Source organism: Mycteria americana, chromosome Z, assembly GCF_035582795.1.
Source record: "Mycteria americana isolate JAX WOST 10 ecotype Jacksonville Zoo and Gardens chromosome Z, USCA_MyAme_1.0, whole genome shotgun sequence".
Classification (NCBI taxonomy): Eukaryota; Metazoa; Chordata; class Aves; order Ciconiiformes; family Ciconiidae; genus Mycteria; species Mycteria americana.
Window position 1 is genome coordinate 72,666,568 of NC_134396.1, and position 20,859 is coordinate 72,687,426.

Sequence of the window (20,859 nt, forward strand, 5' to 3'; positions counted from 1 at the left end):
TTATTATTATTATTACTTTTTGTTCCAATTATTAAACTGTTCGTATCTCAACCCGCAGGTTTTCTTACTTTTGCTCTTCTGATTCTCTCCCCCATCCTACTGGGGGGGGAGGGAGAGCGAGTGGCTGTGTGGTACTTAATTGCCAACTGGGGCTAAACCACAACACAGATGATGACTGCTGATTAGTGAATTACTATCAGCACCCATAGTATTAGAGTATAGTGAGGAAGTCAGTATATTTTCACTGATTTATACTGGTTTAACCTATGTTAGCAGTTTGGCATTACAAGTTTTCTTGGTTGTCTGCAAACCCCCCTTTGTTTCTGAGCAAATTGACAGGTACTTTCCCCCTCTTTGACTATATGAAATGGTGGTTCCCTGCCTAAGAAGGCAGGTTCCCTATACAAATTGATAGCACCGTGGAAACATACAGGCTGGAACTACAATTAAAGATACGTTCTGTTGTCACAGAATGGACTACTGGACATTATCTTGGATTCAGCCTGTGCTGGCTCTAGCTGTGGCCTGCCACGTGTTGTTTAGACTACTTTCTCTCACTTTCTCTGCCCTCAAAGGCCACATTATTTGTTCATTTGTGCCACACCGGTTTGTATTTCAGCATTTTTATGTCTTAGCTTTTGTTCCCATGCTGATGAAGAACACTTAGAAGACAGCAGCACATGTATGAAATCTCAAGGCACCATCACAAAGCCTCTCTGTGCCTTTTTCCCCCCACTTATTTAGGAGGGACTGTGGGTCAGGAGTACTGAAACGTTTAACAGGCCAGTGACATGAGTGGCTTCACAGTTTTTAGCAAGGTGTGTGGCACTTCAGCCTCCTTCCAGGGCTGTTTAAAATGTTCAGCTGAGCTATGTCTCTCTACTGGTGTAATTATTCCAAGTTTAGCATCATACGTTTATGGTGCTTCACAGAAAATTCAGAGATTATTTTTGACTGATCCTTGTTTATTAACACGCTCCCTTATCTCATTTTTCAAGCTGGGATTCTCACGTAAGTATCTGGATTCCTCCTTAAACTGGATAGAAGCAGTACTACTGAGGACAAGCTGTTGAGTTTTAAGATTAGTGAGTACTCTCTGTATCGCTGAAAGAGAAATGAATTAAGATGGTAAATCTTTTTTAATAGTTATGATGCTAAAACCCCTATATTTATCTTATATCTGGAATGCAACAGACAGGAGCTTTTAATCAGTGAAGTAGGGCTTACTGTGTGATCACATCAGCAGGTAACTGATGTTAGCTGCTGAGCAAGAAAGCAGTGGGTGTGTGTGGGCTATGTGTGTACATAGATGGGTCTATACATGTTGCTGTTAGCAGGAGCAGGTTGTGACTGGTATTTCAGTGGAGAAGGGTGCAGTGTGACTAAATGTCAGGTAAGTGCTGGTCTGAGCTTCCTTTCGAGAGTGAGCTGCCCACGCTGAAGGCAGGTGTCAAGAACCTGTTTCTTCCTGGGCCCCAGAGTTCCCTCCAGACTGGTCACAGATCCCTAGCTTTGTTCGTGAAGGTGGCCAGACTGCACATGAGCGCACTGCAGAGCACTGTTGTTGCACCTGGTCCACCAGTAAGTATCCTGATTTCAGCTTTCCTAGTCCTGTGTAGACACTATGAGTGCAAGCTGCAGTTATTGAGCAATGTGTGGAGAATGCATATGGTCATATGGTTTGAGGAGTCAGCTTATGTGCCTTGCCCTCTTCTTTGCCATCACGAGCACAGCTGATATATATTTTGAGAAGGCTGATGCGGACAGAGGGTCTGCAGAAGAAGTACCCCTACCCGCGAGCCACGTATCTTTTGAGAATGACCCGTCCCAGAACCAACCTGCCGTGTTTGCACTGATGTGCATGCACCTTGTTGTCTCTATCTGACAGTGCAGAAACAGAGGCACTGTAATTCTGTGGGCATTTAACAACTGTGGTCTGGCTTGGAGTTATCTGTAAGTATAAAAACAATTGAGCCAGAAAGCTGGACGCTCACAAACTGAGTTAATGCTGAAGAAAGGAAACGACTTCCAAATATTTGACTTCTAAGCTTGCTATGCCTGCTCTCACATCTGTAAAATGGGGATAATACTGTTACTCTGAAGGTATTATAAGACTTCAAAATACATGTAATTTTTTTCTCTGGTTATCATATGGAAAGAGAAATTCAGAGCTGTTCGGAAGCAGCACCTTCAACTTTCTTTAAGGTTAGGTTTGAGTACAGATAAGAAGTGCTCTTCAGGGTGATTTTAGAGCTTGGAGAGACTACCTCATTTTATTTCTTTTTTTTTTTAGCAAACAGCTTACATCCTGGTACAATTTCCCAAACCGTGTAATCTTTAATTCACAAGGAAGCTGGGAGGTGCCAGTGGTAGGTGTCTGCTGTCAGAACAAGTCTGAGCACACGAAGAATTTCTCCTGTGGGGACCGGTGCAGCAATGGAGTGGCGAATCCCGCCCCCGATTGGGTGGATCTGCTGTTGGGTGGATCTGCTGCCCATCACGCTGCCAGGCAGAGCACGGGTGCCCGGCTGCCCGCTGGACCAGAGGAGCAGATGTGCTGGATGTGGAGGGACTGGCTCTCTTCTCCATGGAAAGAAACGCTGCCGTTAGGTTCCTGCTGCTTTTTTTGTATGTGGGATTCGCAGTGCCTGGGGAGCAAGTGATTGCGACAGTGGATGGCAGGTCAGTAATTGAGTTGTGTATCCACAAACTCTGTTGGTGGAGTTGAGTGCATGTTTTAAATGTTGTGATTTGGTCATTTGTGCTGTGTGGAAGCAGATTCAGTTGCAGTTTAGAATGTCAGGATGTGATTTTCTTTTCAGGTTTGAAAACACCTGGGGCTAATACAGAAATGAATTATTTTGAAGCCTACACTGCATTAAAAATGTAACTTTAAAACAATTTCATAAACAATACTAGAAATGGTTTTAAAATTAGTGTTTTTTGGCATCTGTCTTATATTTCATTACGTTTTAATGACTCTCACACTGTCTTTCCCTGGTCTGTGTAAAAATGAAGTTATAAATAGAATAACAGCAAGGGTGTGAAAACTACTCCAAGAAACATAGGTGTTAAAATATTCTACTTGTATAGAATGAATATTTGAAGCATGAATTCAATATTGCAAATAAGTATTAAACTTAGGAAATTACTAGAGATTTGGATTTATCATTATTTATAGTGCTATTTTGTTCTCTAATGAAATATAAATAGGAAGCCCAGATCATAGCGGGGGAAAGAGAGGACTTTCTAGAGCCAAGCATTGCAAAAGTGAAAACAGCCTAAACTGTATTAGTTGAATCATGCCCCAAAGTCACTAATAACACACAGATCAAATATGCTGATGAAGATCACAGCTGGCAGTAAAATCTGTGCATTTAAGGCAAGAAGGACATGTGGTGATTTGCTTAAGCTTGTATTAAGATATCTGGTAGTCAGTTACCAATAAATACTACAATATGTTTTCATTTAAATAGCTTACTTGCTGTTCTCCTTTGCCAGTTTTCAGATTTGTTAGTGTCTTCTTAGTATAATTGCACTTTTCTGCAATCAGATCAAAATCTGAGAGAGAGCCAAGCAGTGGAGCATTACATGAACTTTATTCTATAAATATTAAGAATTGAAGTTGTGGTCTTGATGCCAGTGAATTGAATGGGGATTTTACCTTTGCATTCAGCGGAGGTGGGATCATGCCTGCACAGTGTTAATCTGCTAGAAATTCTATGAGCTCAATTTCTTTTTTAATATAAAAAATAAAAACTTGAGTATCTTGTTGTTCTGATCCAGTTCTTATTGGACATCCATTAAAGTGCAGATCAAACCCCAGTACTCGGTACATTGTAAAATAATTATGTAAATCTGTCTCCCTGTGTCAAATTGCACAGAGGCTACCAAAATATGACACAGGATACTTAAAATTTAAGAACTGTAGGAGTCATGGGCTTTGTAGATATTTCTTAATGATAGAATTTAAATAGATACATTTAAAACTTAATAATATTTTTTGTTAGGATGCCTCTTAGAAGGAACTAGCTTTTGCCCTGAATCTGAGCTCCCAGGCTTCACATTTATAATTTTAATAACTTCATTGAAATTACTTATGACCAATGTCCCTAGGACTACAGCCACTTCATTGCTACCAGGTGCTCAGCAAGCATTCATCACCTTTCATCATAACTTTGTTTTCAGTGCGTTTGAAGGTTCACATGTTATTTTCCAATTAAATGCTTCATAAATTAATTGAAACTAGTTCAGCAGCCAGTGAGGTAGTCTGCAGCTGGACAATATTAACATTAGAGTGATAATTCTGGAGTAATCAAAATACTGCAGTAGAATGCATTTGGGCATCTAATGCAGTTTGTCAGAGCAGCGATATGAAGAGTAAAAGACAGTGTGAATATGGCTTCCTTTAACCTGATGGTGTGAAAACTGTCTATGGCCTCCACGCTCGATGACTGTTGAGTGCCAGGCTTATGCACGTGGCTTGTCTGAGTGGGCAAAAGACTGCTCACGTAAAAGTGTTCAAGGGCTGGAGCCTATAGGAACTTTTTCAGACAAACAAGCTAGACTTGGTTGTCTTACGGAGATTGATAATGTCATCTGATAAGAGGGAATTTACACTTCTTTACATTTATAATCTTATTTAATTGGGTTTTACATAGTGATTAGTCATCCCAGTGCTTTTTATTAGGGCTACTTAATTTCATGTGGGTTCCTGGCGTACTTGGTATGGTAAATTCACCATATAACATACATGTCTGGGTGTATCTGGGATAGTTATTTTTGAATTGGTAAGGAAAAATATTAGTTGTCAAAACGTATAGCATGTGTGCAACTGAATTTGAAGTTTTAGGGCAGAGTGGCTGAAAAAAATGATAAATTTAAAAGTCTAGTCTCTAATTCAGTGTGCTAAAAATTATTTGCTCTCACTGATTTCAGGTTTAGCCACTGTTTGCTGGCAGTTTTGCAGGCAGTGGAGAAGGCTGTAGTGCTAGCTAGTTTCCCGTCTCTTATACATGTACTTAACATTTTTATATAAAAAAGGGAATACATATTTTTAATGTGTTGTTGTTTTCCCATTTCTTCTTACAATGCTTTTGTTCTATGAAACATACTCCAGCTGAGGGCAAAAGGGCCTTGCTACCAGAGATCACCTGTGAATTCCCCAGCGTGCCTTTTGATTGGAAAGGCTGCTGATTTGACAGCAGGATGGCTATTGAAGGACACTTCCTTCAATAGTCCCTGTTCCAGTCACAATAGTTCCTTTAACAGTTCCTGTCACAGATCACACACTTCTGTGACACCTCAGGGTTATGAGTGTCAAAGGCAGCTGACAGACCTGAAAGCATCAACATCAACTTGTGCTTGCTCAGAAACCGGGAGGCAATCCCTCCCTTACACCACTGAATAGACTGTTTGTGCCATAGTGATCTGGCTTTAGTAAGGCAAAGCAAAGACTGTAAGCCTTGCCATGATGGATTTCCCTCACCTTCCTCTAATGGGGCTGCATGCATTGTGCAGGAGGAAAGGAGGCAGCCATCATTGCTAATAAACAAAGTAACGAACAGGAGTTCCTGTTTAGGATACCCAAGGGATCAGGCCCAGCCAGCATGGGCTCATGAAAGGCAGGTCCTGCTTGACCAACCTGATCTCTTTCTATGACAAGGTGACCCGCCTAGTGGATGAGGGAAAGGCTGTGGATGTTGTCTATCTAGACTTCAGTAAAGCCTTCGACACGGTTTCCCACAGCATTCTCCTGGAGACACTGGCTGCTCATGGGTTGGATGGGTGTACTCTCTGCTGGGTACAAAAACTGGCTGGATGGCCGGGCCCAAAGAGTGGTGGTGAATGGAGTTTACTCCAGTTGGCAGCCGGTCACAAGCGGTGTTCCCCAGGGCTCTGTGTTGGGGCCAGTTCTGTTTAACATCTTTATCAATGATCTGGACGAAGGGATCGAGTGCACCCTCAGTAAGTTTGCAGATGACACCAAGTTGTGTGGGAGTGTTGATCTGCTGGAGGGTAGGAAGGCTCTGCAGAGGGACCTGGACAGGCTGGATCGATGGGCCGAGGCCAATTGTATGGGGTTCAACAAGGCCAAATGCAAGGTCCTGCACTTGGGCCACAGCAACCCCATGCAACGCTACAGGCATGGGGAAGAGTGGCTGGAAAGCTGCCAGGCAGAGAAGGACCTGGGGGTGTTGGTTGACAGCCAGCTGAATATGAGCCAGCAGTGTGCCCAGGTGGCCAAGAAAGCCAATGGCATCCTGGCTTGTATCAAAAATAGCGTGGCCAGCAGGACTAGGGCAGTGATCGTGCCCCTGTACTCAGCACTGGTGAGGCCACACCTCGAATACTGTGTTCAGTTTTGGGCCCCTCACTACAAGAGAGACATTGAGGTGCTGGAGTGTGTCCAGAGAAGGGCAACGAAGCTGGTGAAGGGTCTGGAGCAGAAGTCTGATGAGGAGCGGCTGAGGGAAGTGGCGTTGTTTAGGCTGGAGAAAAGGAGGCTGAGGGGAGACCTCATCGCTCTCTCCAACTACCTGAAAGGAGGCTGTAGAGAGGTGGGGGTCGGTGTCTTCTCCCAGGTAACAAGTGATAGGACAAGAGAAAATGACCTCAAGTTGTGCCAGGGGAGGTATAGATTGGATATTAGGAAATTTTACTTCACTGAAAGGATTATCAAGCATTGGAACAGGCTGCCCAGGGAAGTGGTTGAGTCGCCATCCCTGGAAGTATTTAAAAGACGTTTGGATGAGGTGCTTAGGGACATGGTATAGTGGTGGTCTTGGTAGTGTTAGGTTTATGGTTGGACTCGATGATCTTAAAGGTCTTTTCCAACCTATATGATTCTGTGATTCTGTGAGTACCTATGTGGAGTTACTTCACTTGCATGCCTCCGCCTGCCTCCCAAGCGTGCCTGCCATGTGGCTGATCCTATTTGTCATACTGTGGTATTTAGTGGTGGTTCCCAGGTCACTGTCTCCACTGCATTCCTCATGAAAGCATGAATATTTCATTAGCCCTGCACATTCATCTATATTTGACTATCTTCATGCTGAGAGCAGAAACTTGACATTTTTTCTGGAGCAGCACGGCTGTGCATTGCTGTGGTTTTACATGCGATGTACAGGAGTAAAACTGCATTGTCACGAGCTCCCAAGCTGTGCCCATGGGCTGTGTGGAGGCTGGGTATAACTGTTCTGCTCAGGATGTAACCCCACAGAGGCATTCACAATGAGTATGCCTCACATATTCATTGTATGCTCTCCTTAAGGCTTGGTGTTGCCTGTCAGTTAACATTCCTCAAGGTGATTTAGTTGGCATGACCATGGTATTAGGCTTATCCCAGATAGGAAGCTAAGTAATGATTTATTTTTTTTAAATTGACCATCATGAAAACAAAAATAACCCTTCCTCTTCCCAGAACAACATAAAAACCTCTCAAGTCAAGTCCAGTGAGGGAATGAAATTAATTACACAATTTTATGCCAGTCTCTTCTCATCCCAATGTTTTAGTTTGCACACTTCCACATGGTGATTTCCAATCTGGAGTAATGGGCTATGAGTTTTTAATTATGTATATAGGGAGGTGTGCTAAAAGTATAACTAAGCATAACTAAATATAACTAAAGTTAGTATAACTAAATAATTTACATTAATTTCCTTTTGGTGTGCCTTATTTTTGTAGCTATTATCATGAAAAAATGCCCCAAAATTGCCTTTTCCAGCCTGAAGGCTTCTGTCATGAAGGAAGAGACTAGAAAAGAAAAATAAGGCTGTATCAAATCGCAAAACCCATGTTCCTAATGGTTAAACCAACCTAAGAGAGAGTTTTACCTGAGCAAGAAAACAAAGTTCGGTCCATTTTAGCCATGTCTTTTGTTACCTGTCTGTCAAAATGGGGATTATTTCCACCCATCTCTGAAGGCTGCTGGCTACTGGGACGAGACCTTCGAGCGGCTTAGAGACCTCAGCTCAGCACTAACCCTGGCTCTGAAAGTACGGTGGGGAACAGCGGGACCCACTCTGAAAGTGCACAGCCTCCTTCAAGTCACTGGGATTTAACAGCTCCAACTGAGGAGAGAGTTCGTCTCGCTATATGTAATTAAAAACGCCAGACTGATTTTAAACAGTGTTACCTACACTGAACTTTTTTGAACATAAGATCTTTTTCAGGTTCTTTCAGCTCAGATCACAGTCACTGCTGCAGTGCTGCAGAGCCTATCTATCTCTTTGTGCTGTGTTAATGTTTTCTCTGGAGACTGTCTTCTGCTTTATTGCCCTGGTTGCTGAACGGACTGAGCAGCCTTCCTGATGGTCTGGGGCAAAGCTGCTCATCCGACATGGTGTTTGGCAGCAAAGTGACAAGCTGGAATACAGACTCTGCTTCACTTTTGTCTGTTTTGCCTTCTGGGTTTGAGGAGTTTGCAAGGGGACATGAGATCTATTTGTGGCAGCAGAAAGTATGCCTGCAAAAGGACGTTCTCACTGGAGAGACACTGATCAGAAGAAAGAGCCTGCTGCCCTCCTGAACCTTGAGTGTAAACAAGACATTGCCTGTGAAATCTGGGCTTTGCTGAAGCTGGTAACATTGCCATTGGTTTCAGGCAAGCCATGTTCAGTGTGATCAAACTCCCTGACGGCTAGAGCCACATGGGATTGCTTAGAGCCTGCCTTGCTTGCTACCATGCCCATGTTTCTCTTTTGTCGGTGTTAACATTGTTTGGATTCATATTTATCTGCCATTAAGGATATCGTGATGGAAATTAGGTTGGGATCACTCCTGCGGTAGATGCTAGTGGGTAACACAGATCCCCCTACCCAGGGAGGCCGTCAGGGAGTGGGTTCACCCAGCTGTTCAGGGGCTCCCCAGTGAGGCCAAGGCTTGACCCTGCAATTCAAATACCTTATGGTGCAATTTACACATAAGTACTGAAAACTGCTTTTATTCCTAGTCCTTATGTGCTGGTGTTTGTGTATATCTTTTCAAGTATTTTGCTTTTGTGGTGGGTTGGAAAGCCGGTAAGAAACAAGGCAAGAGAAGAAGGTGAAAGTGTATTTCCACGTGCAGTGGCTGTGAGGCAGCTCTGGCCCCACCACCGCTTATGGCCTGGAAGGCACTGTGTGGCAGAAGCAGGGCAGGATGTACAGGGTCTTTGTGGGATGACAGTCAGCTGTGAGTGCAGGAGGGCCGGTGTCTTCATCTGCTGGAGAATCCTGAGAGCAAACATGAGAAGTGGACACAGGTCATCTGACCAGTAGATCAATCCACCATAGGGGGCTGTAGGTCCCAAGGAAGCTGCCGTGGTGTGGAGGAGGCAGGAAGGTGTTCCTGTGACTCAAGGAGTGGAGTTTGGTCCTAAGGGAGAGCCTGGTTTCTTGGATTTTGTTTGATCTTCTAGGTCTTTTGGTGATGTACATGAATCTACTGGGCTTGATTCTCTAGTTCAGGAAAGCAGATTGTACTTGCACCAGCTGAAGACTTATCCCTAAATTATACCGAAGAAGAAAATCAAAGGCAGAAAATTTCACAAGTCTGGTAGTTGTCACTTGAGATGCGCTTCACTTGCTTCCAGCCTTGCAGCTGACTTCCATGGGATTTGGGATTACTTGGAACCATTCAGGAGCTGTCTTTAGATGGCTGTAAATCAGGGCTTAAGGCATACTAGCCCAGTGCATTTGATCTATCCTGGAGGAATTCAGCATGTTGCTTCTGATCCTCACTGGCGGCTGAGGATGGTGCAGCGCTATCCTTGTGTTGCCTTGCTTGTGGGCTGGAACTGGTTCAGTCTCTAACCCAAAACTGATGTCCCATGGAAGGGGATAAGAGGAGTAACGAAGCCTTTAGTCAATATGGTAGGCATACAGGAATGCCTGGTGGGGCTGATCCACCTGAGTGATCTCTGAAAATGCATTTTTAGCCTTGGTACACTGGCTTTGGGATTAATTTGCCCTGTTTCTGTGACATTAACCAGCCAAGGATCTGAGTTTGTTTTGAATGTTTTATTGAACAAAGCAGGAACAGGAGCTCTCCCCAGTAAACTTGCTGCAGACTTTAAATCCAGATGCTGTACAGTAAATATTTTTCTCCTCTCTTCTAGTTCACATGCGTTTTCAGATCAAGATTCTCTGCAAAGAAATGGTAAGGCTTTTTTTTTTTCAGTGGGCTGAATGCCTGGATACTGGCTCTGTTAGTGTGGCTGTAAAACATCTTCATTCCCAGATGTTGCTTCTATTGGCATTAGTGACTCTTCTGTCAAATGTGTTGTTAAAGCATATCCCTCTTTAAAAAATACCCTTTAAAGGATTTGCCTGGTTAAAATAATCATTTACTGACTGACTCTGAGATACGGGAAGAAAGAAGTATTCACTCTTTTTTTTTTTTTTTTTTTAACCAAATGAAAACAGAGTTAAATGTTTGAAGGATGGAGCTGTGAGAGCGTCCATGAAATGATCTGTCATCTGTGAAACTTCACTCTCCTGGCAAGCAGTCAGGCCATCAGGTTATTTGTCACAGCTTCCCATCTCTGGCCAGTGCAGGGAACGAAATTTCCACCCATAAGTTACATGCTTTTGCCATGCAATTCAACACACACCCTTTGACAATAGAGTTTGCTATATGAAGACAGAAGCAGCTTTTGTTAGGTGTGTTTGGGATGAATAAATACATGTATAGGCTGAATCCTGTCATTTTTGGGCACTGGAGTTCTTCCCAGTAAGGGTGGCAAGGTGTTCAATGAAAAGAAGAGGAACCTTGTTGTATGAGTACGGTAAAGTAAACTAGAAAATGGATGTATTGAAGGCAGTATTTGCACCAAGCCAAATATTTTTCAAAACAAAATCGGGTATTCTGAAATACACATCTCGTGCAGGGATAATTATTGTTTGCATAAGAATGTGCAGGATTATGCTTTTATAAATGATTGGATGTTTTCTTTGTAGGCTAACAACACATTTTCTTCTGCAGGTCGACGTTATGACGGTGGTGTGAAGCCAAAATTTAATGTAAATCAAGTAGCAATTACACAGGTAATGTTTGAAGGAACTGGATCTGTGAAGTTTTTCATAGCACATTGAGATCTTTTAATTTGCATTATTGAATTAAATAATATATTGTTTACAAGAAATAGCCAACAAAACTCTCTAAATCATTGTGATGTGGTACTGATTCACCACCTGCTGTACCAGATACCTTCTGCTTTTCTGAGAATTGAGGTGAGACTTCAGTTGCCGTCGCTGGTGCTGACTGGCAGAGGGTTTGAGCACAGGGTCTTACTGAAAGAACCAAATCCTATCATCCATATTCCGTACAATGCCATTTGACTGCTGCAGCTGGTATTTTGCTTATATCACTTGGTACTAAAAGCACAGCTGAAGCAAAACTGCTGACTGTTTAAATTTAGTGGGAATTTTTCCTGAGTCCAGCTTATAGGTCTTGTCAAAAACTGAGCATAAAAGGCTTCCTTATCAAAACCCCTGCAAATGATGCAATCTAATGTAAATAATCTGTTGATTAAATCTCTCTCATCTGTACTTCTGAGAAGACAGCCTTATCATTTGTACAAATGACAGTCATAGTCAATGTTTCTTGCTGGCTGCTGCATCACGTTTTCTGACCATGATCTTACCTTGCTTTCAGCTAGTTGCTGTGAGTATTTACTGATTTTAATCCTAAAGCGGTCTTGTGCCATATGTAAGGTCAAGTATGAAAAGGGGTCTTTCGGGGTCTGAGCTGGGGGACGTGATTCGCTAATCTGAACAGAAAAAAAATCTCTCTTTAAGCCAAGACAAAGCTTTGGGGCTTAACTGCCTCCCTTCTGGAGCCTGGTAAGATGCTTTTTTATGACTGGGACTCAGAATACCTGTTTGTACGTTATTTGAACTTGCTTAATCATGTGACATGCAAAACAGCCATGCAGGCATTGTATACGTTATCATATTCAGATAGGACATATGTGTAGATGGAAAAGAATCGGTGTCTGGAAATTGTAGTTTGAAATATGGAAATGACAGTTAAATTCTGAAGTCCTTTCTGAGTGCTAACTCACTGTCTCAAATTATATCGCCTAACAGCCAAATTGTCCTCCTTTTGCTATGAAATTTGGCTTAGAAGAGATAGCATTTTTCTGATGTCTACAGATGACATAGAAGCTGCAGTCCCCAGGTTTTAATCTTGCAAACAACTGATTTTGTAAAGGCAGGGGTCCATACTTGAGCTATCCTGTTCTGCAGCAGGCATTTTCCTGATTTTAAAGCCATCAGGAGCCAAACTGCCTGCAGGTAGATGTAGACTTGGACATTTCTTTCACCTGGACAGCTGCCTAGTGTGCTTTCATCATGGTGAGCTGTGTCCTTGGCCCAAGATGAGTCCTCTTAGTGTGTTGAAGTAATTCTTACAGGTGTCCTAGAGAGTCTTCTGTTGGGGTGAGCACCTTGTGATTCTAGCTTTAATTTGATTTTTTATATTGGGCAGCTCTACGGTGAGATGGGAGCATGCTAAGAATGTGGTTTGCCCCAGTGATACTACCCTAGTAGAATAAATATAACTTATATTGGCTGTCTGGCCAGTTGTGCTGGAGGTAGAGGTCTGTGTGGTGCCATTCCCACGGTGGGAAGGGGTTAGCCAGAGATTTTTCTGCCTCCTCAGTTCAGTACTGCTGCAGCTGAGAACTGGCTCGATAGATGCTCTCCAAGTACTGGCCTCATTTATTCTGGTAGGATGGAGAGTAACTCCTGAAATATGCATCTTCTGATACTGGTCTTTTACGTGATCAATCAGGTTGTCAGCTACAACTTGAGCAGGAAAGGACAGTGGGAAAGAGCATCGTGGAGGCCGTTCACCCACAGCCACTACAGCCCTCTCAATGTCACGGTTAATGGCATCCCCTGCATTCTCTTCTGGGCCAAGAGGATCATGATTAAGTTTGAAAACCACACGCAGCTGGATTTGACAGAGAAGACATTTGGTGTCCATGCAACGGTGGATGTTGGAGATTCAAACTGCAGTGAAGACAATGCAATGTAAGGTGGCATGCTACTCTGCCAATGGAACTAGTACCAGATAAAAAGCCTAGTACATAGACACTAAAGGAAACAGACCTTGTATTATGTGGTGTAGAGCCCCAGGGGCAAGCTCCTTCCTATAATGTCCTGACATTGCAGGCAGCAGGGCAGCATGGGTTGTATACTTTCAGACCAGTCTTTCATGGGGCACATAGATCTATGTAGCTGTCTTCATCTCTTGCAGTGGTGTAGTCAGTCCTTGTGGCCAGACAGTTTTGCTATTAGTGCCTGTGAAGCTGAAGCTGTTGATCTCTTTAGTCTGTAGCTGTTTTATGTAGCTGCTTGGGAGACTGAATAGTGGATCCTATGCTGAATATGGGGGCTTAGGGGCTGGCCATGCATGACTACTTATCCTTTCATAGGATGTGTGTCAGCAGTAATGTAAACCATTGGTACAAGATGGCAGATGTGTATTTAGAAGCAGAGTTAGGTAGCCCCAAGTCCCAGGATGTGATCCGTCAGTTGCTGAAGCCAAAGGGTGAATTCACTACAGGTTTGCATGTGACCTGAAGGGTCTCCAAAAACCTGAACTCTGCATCCCAGTCTGTCGTGAATTTTTTCATCATGAACAGCGCAGTGCTTTGCTCCTGCTAAACTTGAGTGAGAGCTATATATTAACCTAACTGGATCCAAAATCCTCCAATCCCGTGAATCCTCCAATCCCATACTAGAAAGGTTTTTTCATTTCCTTTATAGTGTACCTGACCACTTCTCTCCCTCCATGTAGTATGCTGGCTGGCTTCATGTCTAATACCAGGTTGTTGATTCCACTCTGGTAGGCAACAGTCTGAAAATTAGGAGGTGGATACCTAACTGGGCACGTGCTGAGCATGAGCATTGAGTCTACCCAATAAATGGAGTTTAAATCTGTAATGACACACAAGAATAAAAATAACATGACCAAACCCAGCAGTAGCTCCTATACAATGTTTCACCTGTACATCTAAAGATGTTTCCACAGAAAGTAAGTGTTATCTCTTTCTAATTATACATCTGTGAAGGATAACCCGAGGTGCACAGAAATTTTAGTGAGGTTACAAGAAAACTAAAAGCCTAGTTGAAAAAGAAGCCAGGTTTTCTGCCCGTGGTATCATAGAATTCAGCAAGGCAGTCTGAGTTTTATGTCATCAGCATGTGAACTAATCCAGCTCTATGTTTTGAAAGGCAGAGGTAGAGAATGGAATAATACTATTTTAAAAATAAAAAATAATAACTTAACAAACATTCCTTCTGTTCTTGTCTGCAATTCAGAGATAATCTTAGTCTTATTAGTAGTGATTGTAACCTAGTAGAAAATATGCTCATGCAAAAGTAAGGGTTTCAAAACATGAAATGTAGTTTTATAGTTGTTCATAAGGCTTGAAAAATCAGAAAGACAGTGTAGTGGTGGACTGCAAACTCCTACTGGAGCTGCTGTTTGGAGACCGTTAGATTTGAGCAGGCTACTCTGTCTACTTATCTGTCACAGATACCTCTGTAGTCTGGTTACAGTAGTGGATGCTTCATTCTGTAAATACAGAGTTCTAAGAAATTAGGACTTGTCCTGGCTCTGGCTGGGAGGGAGATAATTCTCTTGTGTTTTGGGTTTGTGGCTAAACCAGTGTTGATAACACACCAATGTTTTGGCTTTTGCTCAGCAGTGCTTGTACAGCATCTAGGCTTTCTCTGTTTGTCACTCTGCCCCCCCCCCCCAGCGAGTAGGTTGAGGTTGGCAAGAAGCTGGGAGTGGACAATGCCTGGACAGCTGACCCGAATTGGCCAAAGTTATATTCCTTGCCATATAATGCCATGCTCAGCAATAAAAACTGGTGCAGAGGAAGAAGTGGGTAGGAGTTGTGTCTTCCAGGGTGGCCATTGCTCAGAGATTCTGCTGGGCATCATTCTGTTCATGGGAGATGGTCAGTGATTGTCCCTGCAGAACTTCGGTGGTTTTCTTCCCCTCTTTCCTTCACTTATTAAACTCTATCTTGACCCATGAGTTCTCTCTCTTTTGCTCTTCCTGTTCTCTCCCCTGTCCTTCTGTGGGGTGGGTGGGGGAGTGAGTGGGCTGCTGCATGGGTCTTAGCTGCTGGCTGGGGTCAACCCACCACAGGGCTGTATATTCTGCTTGATGCGTTATGTTGGAAGGTATTTGGGAATTTATAGAACACATTATTCATTAGAAAAGCTGCAGGAAGAGTCAGGAAGCAGAACAACTCTACAGCAGACCTTTGACATGCCTTTTGTCAGTGTTTCACCATATCTGAGGTTTGATCTCAAAATTTGTGGGTCCAGGGCCATCTCATCTGCCACGTCTTCTGATCTTTCTCTTTGCTTCTCCTGTAGTTTTCTCAGTAGCCTTGAACTAGGGACACAGCTGCTAAAGACAAGCAGGACTTTCATGCTTAGTTTGAAGCTGAGGCTGGCATTTTTTTGCTGGGGTCAAGAGACATAGTGTGACTGCTGAGCCTTTTCTCCTCTTTTCTGTGACGAGAGAGAGGAAAATGCTACCCCGTCCCAATGGTTTTGTTTTCTGGCATGATCTATACTTTGTTTATTTGGGATACACTGAGAAATACTAGTCCCACTGACTCCTGCCCTTTGAATGTGGTCCAGAATCCTTACCAAGAAGCCTTGTCTTATTCTGAGCTCTTGGTTGGAGGGATTTGTCAGGACATTTGACAGATTGCATGAACAGATCTGTGGCACCCCTGCTAAATTCCATGTATCAAGTCATTAGAAACTGTATGTTTCAAGTATCCATTCATCCATTGCCACTGACAGCATCTGGTTACTGGTCGAGGTCCCTATACGTAGAAATCATTCTCTACAGATAGGAAAATGGGTAATCTGGGCTCCTGAGTCAGGATTAGACTCACCGCAATTGCCAAATACAAGTTGTGGGTTAGATTTTCAGTCAACCTGCATTTGACTGTAGCAGAGAAGAAAGGGAAAAACTGGCTTGAATGTTGCTCTGTAATCTCAGGTTTAAGGACTGACCTAAATTATGCCAGTTGATGTCTGAGTGCTCACATGATGCATTGCCCAGTTTGTCTCACCTCAGAGAAGTCCCTTAAACTTCTCCCTTCTCCAGCCTTCTTTGTTAAGTCAATACTCTCTTGTGGCTTTAGGTCAGCTTTCAAGCTGCTTTATACTGTCTGATCAATGCAAAGTAGCTGGAGCCAGGAAAAAATATTTGGCACTGAACATATATGTATTTGCTATACGAATATAGTAATCCAAACTGTGGGGTTTTTTTTATGCACCAACTACTGGATCAGGCCACTGAGTTTAATGCTGTATTTGCTTGTGTCTAATCCTCAACTGTCTATGATTTCCCTTTGTAATAAAGTGAGGGATAGCCTAGATTCAGTGTCCTGGCTTATTGCACCAATGTTAGTCAAGGTACAAGAAGTCGTCTAGGTCTCGTGTGAAATCATAGGGCTAGCTGATTTTTTTTTTTTTTTCTTCCTTTCTTCAGCTTTAGGTTCGGAAGTCTTTCAGATGCTGCATGGTTTCCCTATGTTTTGTGTCTAGCTTAGTCTGAAAATGTTACATCAACAGTGAGAATCTATTATGCAAGTTTTAAGAGGCAAAATACTATTGTTAAGCCAAAAAAATGTGTACCACTTAATCATGCAGTGCTACAATGCATTAATTCCAGGGATGGTAGAAGGATGGTAGAGTATACATTAGTTTACAGTTAACCTGCTAGGGCCTTTCACTTTAGTAAACTTCAGGTGCCCATGCTCACCACAGCTTTGTAGAGCCACCTCACAGTCAGTGTATTTGTATTGCTCTAATGATGCACATGTGAAATTTGAACTCAAATGTCATCTGCATTTGTTATGCTCTAGTATCTAAAAAGATGAGAATGATGTGGCTGTTTACAGTTTCTAATGATATACAGAGGTGATTCATGACTAAGGTATCATGGCTTGAGAAGGAGAACACAGCAAATGAACCTAATTTTCAGCTGATGTTGGAAGAAGTGGAATTGAATTGTGTTCAAAGTTGAGCATGCAGTTATGTCCTTTCTGGATAGTCTAGGCCTCCTTCAAATTAATAGCTGAACTACTGGATTTCACTGGAGGAACATTTAATCCTTTCAGGTTTTTTTCCCACTGAGTTCAAAGGTATACTGAGCAAAAGGCTCCATGTATAACTATGCTTAATCTTTTGTGCTGCTTTTTTCTCTTAAGATTTCTGAAGTTTTTATCTGGCTTGATGTTACTTGCTTTTTGACCTAGGCTTTCTCTGAAGTTTGGTGACATTGGCAATCTAAAGGGACTTGTTATTAGGTAAGTTTATATGATAAAGAAAATACTAGATAATCACATGTTAATATCTATTGTTATGCAGTTGCTTGTGCAATGTGTTTTAGGAGAATTTGTGTAAGCAAGATAATGTGATAGAACTGTTGACTGTATAATCAAGACACCTACATTTAACAGGTCTGTCATTTGCCTGCCTTGTTTTATTAAGGCATTTCTTCTTCTATGTTGACTTTTCTATTCACGAGAAAAGTTCAGGTCGTCTCTTTTGCATAGAATCTTCCCATGTCTGAGATTTTTGCTAAACCTTGCTAATTAGTTACATTTTTGGGAATTTTGCCGCAAGAACTGATAGCGTGGGCTGCTCAGGCATCAGACTGTGACCTACTTTATGTTTGCTTCTTGGTGATCGAAGAAAACAGCATTTCTTGATAACTAATTTTCTGTATCTTGGATGGAAGTACAATACCAATGTTGCATATAGATTTTTTTCAGTCATTTAGGAAAAATCCCTCACCTTTACTCTCACTGTGTGGGAGAGCAGCAAACTCCTTCAGCTGCAACAATGAAGAAACTCAAATCATTTTCCAGACTCAACAGAAGGAGCTAGAGCTCACACTGATATAAATGGATGAAACTCTGGTAATACCAGTGTGCTTTATAAGATTGTTCAACATGTGAATTTTATAGTTCTAGCTCTTAGTTAGACTCTGTTTCTTATTAATCTTTTTTCCCATACAACATTTTCAGATTCTTATTAACAACCAGCTATTACCAGCTGTCTGTTCAAAACTGGTTCAGTTTACACAGACTGCAACTTCTTTACAACCACTCCATACAAGCGACTTTTAATGCAAGCAGAATATATGCACCAGCAAGTTACTCCTACCACTGTGAACATGTGAGCAGCTTGCAGAGATATGATGCACTCCTCATACCCAGCTCTGCAAATGATCTTTCAAAGCTTTGGGAAGTCACTTTTATTGATTTCCAGGTAATGTCATGGAATTAAGCCAAGTGGATCCCATAGATAGACTGATGGGAAATTTTGCACTTCACTGCCAAGAGAGTATAATGATCTTCCATGTACAGTTTACAGGATCTCCATGGAACTTGAAATAGAAATGAAGACTTAAATTATTATATTTATCTTCCTGTCAAAGGAAATTAAGGGCTATATAGATTTTCTGTAGTCTCTTGCTTGGGTTTCCCTTTAGTGTGGGGAGTGAATTTAACTTCCAGTGTTACATTTCTCTGAGCTGGGCTCTTAAACCCAGCGTCAATAACAGCATTGGTCACCAAGCATGGGATTCATCTCACTTAACTTTTGATGCCCTGTAATTTTAACCTTGTGCCCTGATTATAGTCACCCCAGCCTGCCTCTAAAGCCAGTGGATAATTCCTCTGACTCATCTTAAGTCCTTATTTTAGGATGAGATTAATCATCTTCTGAAAGTGCCTATGTTTCTGTGTTTGATAATAAGGGAGCCTAAGATAACTGGACCAGGATGTCTTGCTTTTAGATACCTAAGTCATAGGGCATGAATAGCTGAAAAAGGGGGCTGAGGGGGAAAGCCGATCCCCCTTTGTCACCATGTGATGAATGCCCATGGATCGATTTAGTGGAGCAGTCAGTCAGTTCTCTGAATGCCAATGTGGTAAACTTCATGTTAGAACTGAAGCCACAAGTAAGACTTACTGGTCTTGGCCATAGTTGAATGCAGCTTCATGTAGTTTAGCTGATTTGCTGCCATATACCGCACACTTGGATGTGGTGAGAAAAAATCTAATATTAGGCTAGACAATTGAGACTACTTCCTTGTTTGTCATTTTGAAGTTTATGCAGTTTGAAACAGAGACTCTGGAGATCCTCAACAAATTACGCTGGAAATGCACCATTAACTTGAAAGGTACCACGCTTACAATTAAATATTACTGGGCTATCAAGAGTGACCATAGAAGATTTTGTTTAAAACACAACTGCAAATCCTTTGGGCAGCAGAATGAAGGGGATTAGAATAACTGGCGGTTTCAAGAAGACTGACCTGGATAAAGGCTGAGCATTAACTCCAGCTAGTGCTGATAGATACAATTTTGCAATAAGCAGATATTAAATTAAAAATTCTTACTGGCATCAGGAGCAAATTCATGAAGTTGTTTGTAACTGAGACGCAAGTACTTTATTTAATATGAGCCCTTTTGTTCTCTTTGTAGATTCAAGGTTTTAACATTCAAGAAGGACATTTTGCCTATGCAAAAGACTGTGCATCCTTTTTCTCTCCAGCAATACTTATGGGGTTGGTTATGTCGCTGATTCTGCTGCTGGTCCTTGCCTATGCTCTTCATATGTTGATCCATCTGAAATCTCTTGACAGGCACTATGAATGCAAAGCTTCTCCTGCCTATTTTGCACAGATGAAAGACAATGACATGGGAGATGAGAAAGAGCCACTGAGAAGCAGTGGAAGTGAGTCCTATGAACTTAGAAACCAACAGTTTTGTAAAATCTATATTTAGCAGTATGCATCTCAGTGAAACAAGTGGTATTTTCTTCTGCTGGCACTGTTGTATGTAGTTTGTGCAGATTTTTCACCAACTGATGAAAGGAAAAGTAGGTAACAGACTGTTTAGCCAGTTACTGTCTGTTATTTATTGATAACCATCTCAAAGATGCCTTGGGAAACGAGAGAAAAAAAAATTGCATTGTGAGTAAGAGATTTCATGTCGTGGGAATTTATTCGTGTAGTACAAAACCAAAATGCGTATCTTTTCATCCAGTTTACCAAGTCTTGAAGAGAGAATCAGTAATGGAGACTTTGAAATGAAATAAAGTTACAAAAAATTGCAAAATAAAAAAAATCTCTTTGCTTATTCTTTCAGAAGGCAAGATTTTTCCTGGTTTTGTATTTGCTTCATCCACCCTGCTCTGTGTCCTGACAAAATAGCATCCATTCCTTTTTTAGTATATGTTTTCCTTTTATTTTTCAAGTTATATCCCTTCCTCTTTGTCCTCATAAACTCCTTTTCCTCCTTTGGAGTCTTCAGAGCCATATAAGCTGCGTATTATCCACTGCACTGATGAAATAGTGATGGCTCCGGTACAGCAGCATCTTGATACTTTTCTCTGTCTAAGCTGGCGGCTTACTGTAAGGATCTAGTGGGAGAACAGTAGACATCTGGTCAAAGGCTTACCCTTAACTTCCCAGCTCAACTCCACGCCAGAAGACGGATTATGAGCATTATACCTTGTAATTCTAGGTTAATTTCTTTTCTATCAAACCCTATCAGTCTCCCTTGGGAATTTTACCTGAATGGAGATAGCCAGTGTGATAATTAAAAATATATATAAACAAAGTGGTGGAATCTCCCTAGCAGTGAAACGGATACTATGATGTAATTTTCACTCCTCCTTCTGAGTGTTTAAGATACTGTCTTCCCACTCATCCTTTCTTCTATTGGAGTCAAAGTTTGGGAACTCCAGATTAGCCTTGTAATTTGGCCCTGACTTCTAGCAAGGAAGAATGCAGTAATGTACTAACTGAAG

The 20,859-nt window shown here is 42.0% G+C and overlaps 1 protein-coding gene across 5 annotated transcripts in view; it reads left to right on the forward strand.

Annotated features, from left to right (window-relative positions):
* Positions 1-20,164, forward strand: part of LOC142421559 (V-type proton ATPase subunit S1-like protein) — a 38,259-nt gene extending 18,095 nt beyond the window's left edge. For 3 of the 5 annotated variants that reach the window (XM_075526305.1, XM_075526301.1, XM_075526302.1), the window contains exons 2-8: positions 2,294-2,682; positions 10,101-10,141; positions 10,967-11,028; positions 12,779-13,020; positions 17,292-17,342; positions 18,066-18,309; positions 19,530-20,164. In XM_075526305.1, the coding sequence (XP_075382420.1) occupies positions 2,588-2,682; positions 10,101-10,141; positions 10,967-11,028; positions 12,779-13,020; positions 17,292-17,342; positions 18,066-18,309; positions 19,530-19,832 (1,038 nt within the window). In that variant the 5' untranslated portion in view covers positions 2,294-2,587 and the 3' untranslated portion in view covers positions 19,833-20,164. Of the gene's footprint in view, positions 1-92; positions 2,683-10,100; positions 10,142-10,966; positions 11,029-12,778; positions 13,021-17,291; positions 17,343-18,065; positions 18,310-19,529 lie in introns of those variants that run through there. The other 2 variants (XM_075526304.1, XM_075526306.1) reach the window with 2 other exon arrangements.
* Positions 20,165-20,859: the final 695 nt, after the last annotated feature.